Source organism: Carassius auratus, chromosome 3 (genome assembly GCF_003368295.1).
Source record: "Carassius auratus strain Wakin chromosome 3, ASM336829v1, whole genome shotgun sequence".
Taxonomy (NCBI): domain Eukaryota; kingdom Metazoa; phylum Chordata; class Actinopteri; order Cypriniformes; family Cyprinidae; genus Carassius; species Carassius auratus.
The window spans coordinates 1,088,837-1,098,140 of NC_039245.1; the positions used below are offsets into that span (position 1 = coordinate 1,088,837).

At 36.1% G+C, this 9,304-nt stretch overlaps 1 protein-coding gene across 1 annotated transcript; it reads right to left on the reverse strand.

The window, feature by feature from the left end:
• Positions 1-1,414: 1,414 nt before the first annotated feature.
• LOC113042636 (CD209 antigen-like protein E) lies at positions 1,415-2,860 on the reverse strand (the record flags this gene model as incomplete). The annotated part of the gene is given in 4 exon segments (XM_026201620.1): positions 1,415-1,519; positions 1,602-1,723; positions 2,097-2,477; positions 2,702-2,860. Coding segments are annotated over 4 exon segments (729 nt in total), but the record flags the coding sequence as incomplete, so codon positions are not given.
• Between the last annotated feature and the right edge of the window lie 6,444 nt (positions 2,861-9,304).

The following is a 9,304-nucleotide window of genomic DNA, read 5'->3' on the forward strand; positions in this document are numbered from 1 at the left end:
TTGACTTTATTTGCGGGGCAGGAAGGGGCAGGCCAATTAATTTCGTGAAAGCAGGACCCGCAGGTTGGAAAAAATCTGACACTGATGGTGTCAATGATATTGTTATTATTATATTTTCCCTTTATTGTAAGCTACATAACCCCTTTTGTGTTTTATTTCTTCTCCTTTCTTACTTCTATCTTCTTTCCTTTGTTAACGTTCTAAAGAAAGGAAATTGTATATTTTCATCCAATTAAAAAAAAAAAAAATAATAATAATTCTGAAACTTGTAAAAAAATTAAAAAAAAACACAGAGGTTATGATTGCAAACAGTTAATGTCTGCCGGCTCGTGAAATATACAACCGCCCAAAACCAGAAATAAACCAAAAGGAAACTAAACTGACCTCACAAAACAGTTCTTCAGTTGATTCCTGGAACTACTTTGAGTCATCAATGTTTCATTTAATCTTTAACCACAGGGCTGGTTTACAACAAAATACCTTGAAGTTTAAAAAAAAAAAGATTCATAAATGGATATTTTCTTTATTCAAAGAAGAAGCAGATTCAGAAAAAAGTTTCTTCTGTAATTCACTGTGATTGTCACCTCATCACTTCAGACCGACAAACGAGACACATGATAACAGTAGAATAAGATCATGTTAATAAAGAGCTGCTTGTGATGATGGAGCAAAACATGAACAAATCAGAGGATTGCTGTTCCGTCACCATAATCACATCATAAGAAACAAGATATTTTATTTGTTTGCTATAGCTGAGGGAATAGTGATCATCTCAATATCAGCTGCTAATTTTGTATATTTCACAGAAATTTTGCAATCCATAAGATCATACAAGTAAATCCAAAGCAAGAAAGGATGAACCTTATTTCTCACAAATCGCTTTTCTCTTCGATGCACATGGAAGATCATTCCAGTTGTTCAGGATGGAAGATAAACCCATAATTTCAACACAGTCCTCATTTCCATCTTCATCATTCGGCTCACCTTCAAACCAAACCTGAACATGGATCACATTTTTGATTATTATTTAGAATGCCGAATTTTCAGTTATAACATTCTTAAAGTTTGCTGATTTAGGAACCAGAAAAAAAAGCAGATACCTTTATTTGTAACTAACTTATGGAACAGTCACAGTTCATTATAAAACAGCCAACATAAGTCATAGTACCACAAAAGCAAGTTTCACAGGTAAGTAAAAGTAGTAAAGTGAAAACGCAGAAAACTAAAACAGAGAAGATACGTTTTCAATACAATTTATTTAGAGGATGTTTGTTTAATTATGGCTGCTGCCATTATTGAGTTTTTAGAAGAGATGTCTTTGCTGTTTTCTGATGGGCTAAACTTTAAACGAGAATACAGAAGACTTAAATAAATCAGCAGTGGTTATCTGTGAGCGTTTCACATCTTACCCCCTATTCAGTGGTGAATTATCCACCCATGTCAAATTGCCCTCGTTCACTATGTCAGACAAACCAATCCACGATCTCTCGCTGAGTCTGACAAGTGAAGACATGAGCCTCTGCGAGTGAATAAAAACAGGAATACAGTAAGTGTGATTCCCTTGTTCATTAACAGACACAAACTCACTCACACAAACTCACCTGCTTCTCTACACTGTTGATAATGACCAAATCACCGCCACGATCCCTGCAGTACTGCCTGCTGGCAGACCAGCTCATCGCCTTTTTGGAAATGAAGAAGCCATCTAGACTACATTGATTTCCTACTAGAGACACTCCTTTTAAAACTCTATTCATAAAATGATAACGAAACTACGGTGTGGTTACACTTTATTTTGATAGTCCACTTTAGACATTCTACTAACTACAGTTTAAGTGACTTTGTAACTACATGTCAACTACATGTCAACTAATTCTCATTAATTTGCAACTACATGTCTACTAACTCTCAGAGTAGACAGTTAGGGTAGGTTTATGGTTAGTGTAAATTGACAAAGAAAGTTTTAGAAGACATTAAGCAGACAGTCTACTAATACTCTACTAACTGCTAGTTGACATGTAGTTGCAAAGTTAATTACTGTTAGTAGAATGTGGACTATTGAAATAAAGTGTTACTAATTACAGGTTTATACTGACCTCCTTTAGAAACGTTCTTATTCAGTTCATCACTCTTGACTTTGTATGCAAAATCTGGAATCCTCTGAACCAAAGAGTCAAAATCCCTCTGTAATTGGCTTTTCTCAACAGAGAGATCATTGAATTTGGTCTCCAGCTGCAGTTTCTTCTGACTCAAAGAGCTGAAGTTGTTCTGCAGCTGGTGTTTCTCAGTCATTAGATCAGTGTACTTGTCCTGTAAGCTGTTGATGCTTTGATTGAACTCTTCAGCTGTGTTCTTGTAACTCTTTATCAGGTCTCTGTCTGCTGTGACGGCGTTGTGCTGCAGTATGATGAAGATCAGCAGAAGAACACAAATGAGCCCGAGACTCACTGTGATCAACACCAAACATCTTCTTCCTCCTGAGGAACAGGTCCAAAACACACAGATATCAGTTAATTCACTTTGCATTATTATAAATGACGTTCCACTTCAGGCTTTTTAGATAATCTATTATTTTGTTTAAATATATTTGATATTTTAATTTAATATAATATATAAGTGACTGAAATTGCATATGTAACAGTTTACATTTCCTCAAACATTACTAAAACAGTCTCTGCTTCAAATGAAACTTTCTACTTACTGCACTGTAGAGCTTTTCCTTTAGCCGGGATGTAACTCCGTGTTCGAGGTGCAGAAGTGTCTTCGTCCCTTTCATAAATGGCCTCAAACTCCATGTTTTGCTCCTGTGTCTTGCCGTACATCTTCACGATGAGTTGTGATATTCATAATGATGACAATTTTTTTTTATTTAAAGCCTAATATTGCAAAATCTATACAGGAAGTGGTTTCATATGACTCTGGCCTTTAATAAGGATATAGACTTCCAGTTTGAAACTCTCCTCAGATCCAGCCACGTGTACAGAATTACAAAACTATGTTAGCAGCTACAAAATCCAACAAGAAGAATCTGTGACCACACAAAAGACCACCCATATTAGACAGACATATTGTGTGTTCAACGCATAACCAAAAACATCTATGCTTTGGTTGTTCTTTGGTTGAGAGTAACATCTGAATTTTTTATGTAAGGTTTTTTTTTTTCAGAAGAAGAAAGTGACTTTGGTGTTATCTGATTGTATGGGGGTCTTGTTGAAGGGTTAGAGCAGTGAATGGGAGCAAATATATTTTTTGCATTCCCATTTGCTCAAATAGTAAAAGAAGAATGCCATGATAGTGCTTTCATGAATTTAAATAAAAGGAAAAATATTGAGCGAGACTGATAATGGAAGTCAGAATACAGAAAGATGTCAAATTTACGATCCCTCCCCATAGACGCCGCAATAGAAACACCCTTTCATTTGCCTAACCGTTTTTTGTAATTTGAGTCGAAGGTGATATAATACGAGGTATAGTGTTATAAAGGTACCTACAAATATGAAAAATGTTGAGGTTTTACGATGCTGATGACCATCACAGTTTTGTGAATAGGGTCTATTATATGGATGTATTTGTTTTAGACTTTATATTAGTATGTTAAAAATAAGACCATCAACTGAATGTGCTGAATGTGCAGCTCTTCCACAAACTCATCCAGCACAACCTTGAAAGACATTTCTAACAAATTCTATTAAAAGAATATCCTCCACTTATACTTTTCTTGAATTTTCACTTCTGCTTCTGCAGCTCACTCTTGAAGCTGTTATGCTGCTGCGAGTGTTGTTGATTACTGAATTGCTGGTGACATTCCTCATTTAACTGGTAAATGGATGAAAACTTTGAGTAAACTTTAAGAGTTCTGATAACTAAAAAAATATATATATATATCAGGTTCTGGGCTTAAGGTGAGCCGAATAACTAACATTGTAAAAAAATGTTTACTGTATTGAATTGATTTCTTCAAAACACAGCTCCAGAAGAAAAACTGGAATGATCTCTCATGCTTTGATAAGAGAAAGGGATTTGTGAGAAATAGTATCACTATTACCTGTCTTTAAATCACGGTCTGTCACTGCATTGAGGTGATAATCACAGTGGACTGCAGAAGTCTAAAAGTAGGCCTGATTCTCCCAGTTATTCTGATGTCAAGTGTCTGTAAAATTGCTTTTGAATTGAATTGCTTTCTCTATGAATAATATGGTCAATAACCATTATTACCAAATGGCATCTTTGTTTTTATTTCATATTATTCTTGTGCATCTGCTTTATTGTCCTTGATTGACATTTATTCAGTGTTATATTGTGAAGAGAAGCTGATAAAATTGAAAATATTTCTCCTTCGTCACTTGTCAGATCACTTTTTGTTTCCACGTTTGTGGTTTTACCTGCACATTTGTGCTTTGTGAGTTAGTGTTTATTGAATGCTGTTAGTGGACATCACAGTACATATGCGTTTAACATCCAAAAAAATTAATATACACCAGGCATTCAGAAGATGGTTTCCCGTTTACTGGCCAACACAACATCAACAAATTACATGCAATTACATACATTGCCCTGCTTTTTATTCACCTGCAGCGTCACTCTTTTCAGGGTTGCGCAAAGCCCATTGAAAGGCAATCCTGCAACAAACGACGCCTAAAGCTAGCGCTTCCGGTCTGGCCTAATCTTCAACATGTTTTACAATAAACAATCCTATTGGATTGAACTATTTTTAGAAATGATGATGAAAAAAATAAATAAAAAAAACCTTTTATAAGTGAAGTTACTTTTTGCAACAAGTGTGATTCAGCAGAGAAACAAAATTTCTCATTAATTCCTATTCACAATGGCAATAAAGTGCCGCACAATTTTCACGACTGAAAATCAATGACATCAAGGCAGTAATGTGATTGGTTATTAAGGGACAGGGGATCCAAGTTGTTGAAAGCTGTTACGCTTTCTCCAATAGTAAGTAATACAGACCCTCTCATCTCCCTATAAGACAATCTTTCAATCAGAGACTTCTATCTTAGCCCAATTTAGTAATTGTGATTTAGCAATACTAGGTGCCTAATAGTTAATGCAAGATGTGAGAAAGAGAAGTAGAAGTGAGGAGAAGTGTGAAAGTATAGAAGAAGCCACAATTCAGGAAGTCCATATATTTTTATACTTTTCAATGATATCAGATAAGAGAAGGGTAAGCCCACTACAATTGTGCTTAGTCATGTTTAACCATCCATAGGGTATTAGAAGGAGTTTATTAATCCTGCACATCTGGAACTTAAATAAACTTACATCTTACGTCACACAATCAGTCATATATGCTGAGAATACATGATTAATAGATTTTTAAATAATAGATGAATAAATAAATATAAAAGTCACCCAAAAGTCATAAAGATAAATTCATAATGCAATTCATTATAAATAATATCTGTATAAATATGACAATTATAATAATATATAATATTTTTTCTAAATAAGTCGGGACACTTAAAATAGATCTGAAATACGGGACTGTCCCAGGACGTCTGGTCACCCTGTTATAATTGTTCAGAATTATTGTGAATAAAAATCTTTAACAATAATTTCATTAATTTATAATAACTATCATTACAATTATTCACAAGAACATACAAATGATATATTTTTGATGTATTATAAGGTATTAATGCATTAGGAATATTTATATTGCATTAATACTCGGGCTTGAAGTGAAATGACTGTTCAGCAAACAACAGTCTCCACATGTCATCCAGACATGTTTTAGGTTTATGGTAAGAAATATTTTAATGAGGTTGTGCACCATTGCATTGCAGTCTATTTTTGTCTATCCTCAACATTATCAGTCAGAGGAGCTACAAAAGGCAGATGCATGTAAATTATTCCTGTCTTGATAGCAATAGTCATTTGTGTAATTAGGGTTGTGCCACAAACTTTTACAAGTAAGAAAACTGGAAAACAAGAAAATAATACTGTAGCAGAGAATTACCTGTTGTTCACCTATAAAAGTTGTCCAAAATACAAACATAATGCAGTATAGTTACCCTGCCATACAATAAAGCAATCCACACACAATAAATCATGAGGAAAATCCCAGCTACTGGGAAAAGTCATCAATTATGCATGATATGTATGATTCAGATATACAGCTATGCATATTTTGAGGCTTTCTGGAATGATGTTTCAGTTCATAAATTTTTAATTGATTGTGATGGATTTATAGGGACATTTTTTATTACCCTATAAATCCATCACATTCAGAAAATTGATTGCAGTTCTCTTTGCAAAAATAGTTTCTCTATAAAAATTCCAGTGTCATGTGTAACAACCTTTCATCAAGTGTGCAAACAGGCTGGGACAGCCACCATTATTAATGAAGACAGAAATAGTGAGCAGTGTTTCATTGTAAAAACACTTATAGGGCCCTATCTTGCACCCAGCGCAATTGACTTTGTACACCGACGCATGTGTCATTCCTATTTTCCCTCCACAGAAGCACGTCGCTAAACTAGTGAATGAACTTGCGCTCCCTGGGCGGTTCAGCGCAAAAAAGGAGGCGTGTTCTGGCGCAAACGATCCCTGGTGCTATTTTGCTGTTCCATTAAACAATTGCGCCACTGACCAGAAAAAACCTAGTCTAAAGTCAGTGGCGCGTTGCGCGTTGTTCATTATGCTATTTTAAGGGCGCATGCTTGACCATAATGTAGTAGCGTGCACAACGCGCATACACTTTGCTCATGTAATCTACACAGATGCAACAGTTATTTTTGCAATTCATAAATTGTTACACTAAAAAATATTAACACGTGAGATGACGGAAATCATTGTGGTGTACCACCAAGATGAGAAAAAATAGGCATAAATCTAGCTTACAAATTATTCAGGCTAATTGTAGTAATTAAGGATCAGACCTGTTGGCCAAATAGTGGCAAGACATATATGTATATAAGGACATCTGACAAATTGTGGCTATTTCCTCCCACGCCTGTTTAACCGACGCTATTTTGGGTGGGTTTCTCCCATCCCCATACAACACAACTTCTCTGTCTTTCACTGCTCTTACAAGAACATCAGTCTCCTCGGCTGTGAACCGCTCCTGGCGTGCGCCTGGTAAATACGCCATAATAATAGCAATCCGTAATGGAACTTGCGCACCTGCTTTTAAAGGGAATGTTGGATGACGCTCTGATTGGTTTATTTCACGTTACGCCCAAACCACACCTATGAATAATGAAGCTACTTCAGACCAACCCACTTTAGATTTGCGCCGGGCGCAAGAGCCATTTATCCCGCCGGGAAAATAGCAACAGCGCAGAGACCCACCCACAAAGTTACTTGCGCTTCGCGCTTTGACACTTGCGTTTCAGATCGTTAAAATAGGGCCCATAAGCTGTAAAGTTCCATTGCAAATTAAATGTTTTTTTGGTTGTTCGCTCCACATCGCCATGTTTAGATGAATATTAAATGTTACTATCAATCAAAAAGAACACTGTTCTCAGTGGCAGAACCTCTCTGATTATTTCAATTAAATGTTTAATTTAATTGAAATAAGGTACTTTCAGCTGGCCTAAAGATAGCACACCATGTCTCAGGGGGTAGGTGCCTTTGAATGTATTCATCACTTACCGTAAATTAAAATACCTGCTGAAAGATTTCCGCAGATCCACCAATCCTGAACATCAAAAGATGATAATCTGGCAGTGGTTCATTCCTGCACGATCAATGTCAAAGTGCAGCGGGGTTCAATGGTGGCTGTGGTCGGTCACGTGGGCAGTGGAAAATCCTCTCTTCTGTCTGCAGTGTTGGGAGAAATGGAAAAGAAAAGTGGCCATGTCACAGTATAGGTTAATCATTCTGAAAAATAACTAAACTAAAACTATAACTAAAAATGTATTGCTATCATTCACAAATTTTACATATACAGCTGGAACCAGAAGGTGTAAGAGGCTTGTGCTCTCCTACTAGACCTGGAAATCCTGCCTGCAAGAGATGCCACAGAGATTGGAGAGAAGGTAAACATGAACTGAGAATGATTCCGAAAAAGACATGACAGAATAAAGAGAGTGAAGAATATGCCAAAACAACAAAAGAGGTAAAGTTGTTCTGAATGCTGTTCTTTTCCCATAAATTATTTTATATAAAGTGACAAAAGTATACGTGTACGTTCATTCTTGAGGTAAATATGTTAGTCTTGGGTTGTCGCAGGCATCATGGACGATCGAGGACAGTCCACTCCCATCAGACTGGCCCAGATCCAGATCCATTGGATTCCAGGAATATGGACTTCAGAAGCGCAGGGGTAACATCGCGCACAATGTGTCATATTTGTGCTTTATTTGTAATACTTTCCAAGTTTTTCCACTGAATCGATTTAGGTTTGAATTGTGGGAAGAGTCCGGAAAATCATCTCTTGCTCTCTGAATCTTCCGGATCCTTGAGGCGGCAAAAGGAAAGATCTTCATAGATGGGATAAACATTGCAGAGGTTGGACTGCATGAACTGAGGTCTCGCATCACCATTATCCCACAGATACACGTGAACATGTAAAAACAGATTGAACACCATGACAAATAAGAAAAAAACAACGCTTGAGTGTTTTATTTTCAACCCTTTTTCCCCAAGGGTGTGCTTCAGCATTCTCCTGCTGATTCTTTAACTGACGTCTGAGGTGCTTAAACAACAGACCGAAGCCCTCATGTCATCAACAATCTCAGAATACAAAGACTTGTGTAACGTAATCTTACCGTAGAGGTGTTCAGTAGGTCAATATAATGCACACTTCAGATGGACAGCCATGTTCACAACCTCTCATTGCTGTCAAACTAAAGTTTCCTGGAAATTTGTAGTTTATTATAGATCCCAAATAGCTGTAGAACTAGTTGCAATTCTACTTGAACATTTTCAGTTTGTTACAAGAATGTATTATTATGTCGGCACATTAAACCCTAAGTTCCCGTAAAGGTAAAAGATGCATCTATTTATGATCTGAGAAAAAAATCCACTCATGTTAAAAACAATGCAACGCCCACCCATCCTTATGCAGAATTTTCTGTGTAAATTAAAACTTGTATTGTTTCTATAATCTAAAAGTTTAAATCAGTATTTATTGAATTTTGTATATATTTATAATGTTTCCAGGCACACTTCATCTGAGACTGTCAAAACTTGAAAATGCCCTTATTTTTTGCACAGCCTCAGTAAAATAAATGTTGGTAGTAGTGATCTGGAATTTATTTCTTTTTCGCTCTGACAAAATCACATTTTGAGAGACTGACTTCCAAAAGTACAAAATAATGAGCTCAAGTTAAAACAATAACAAAAG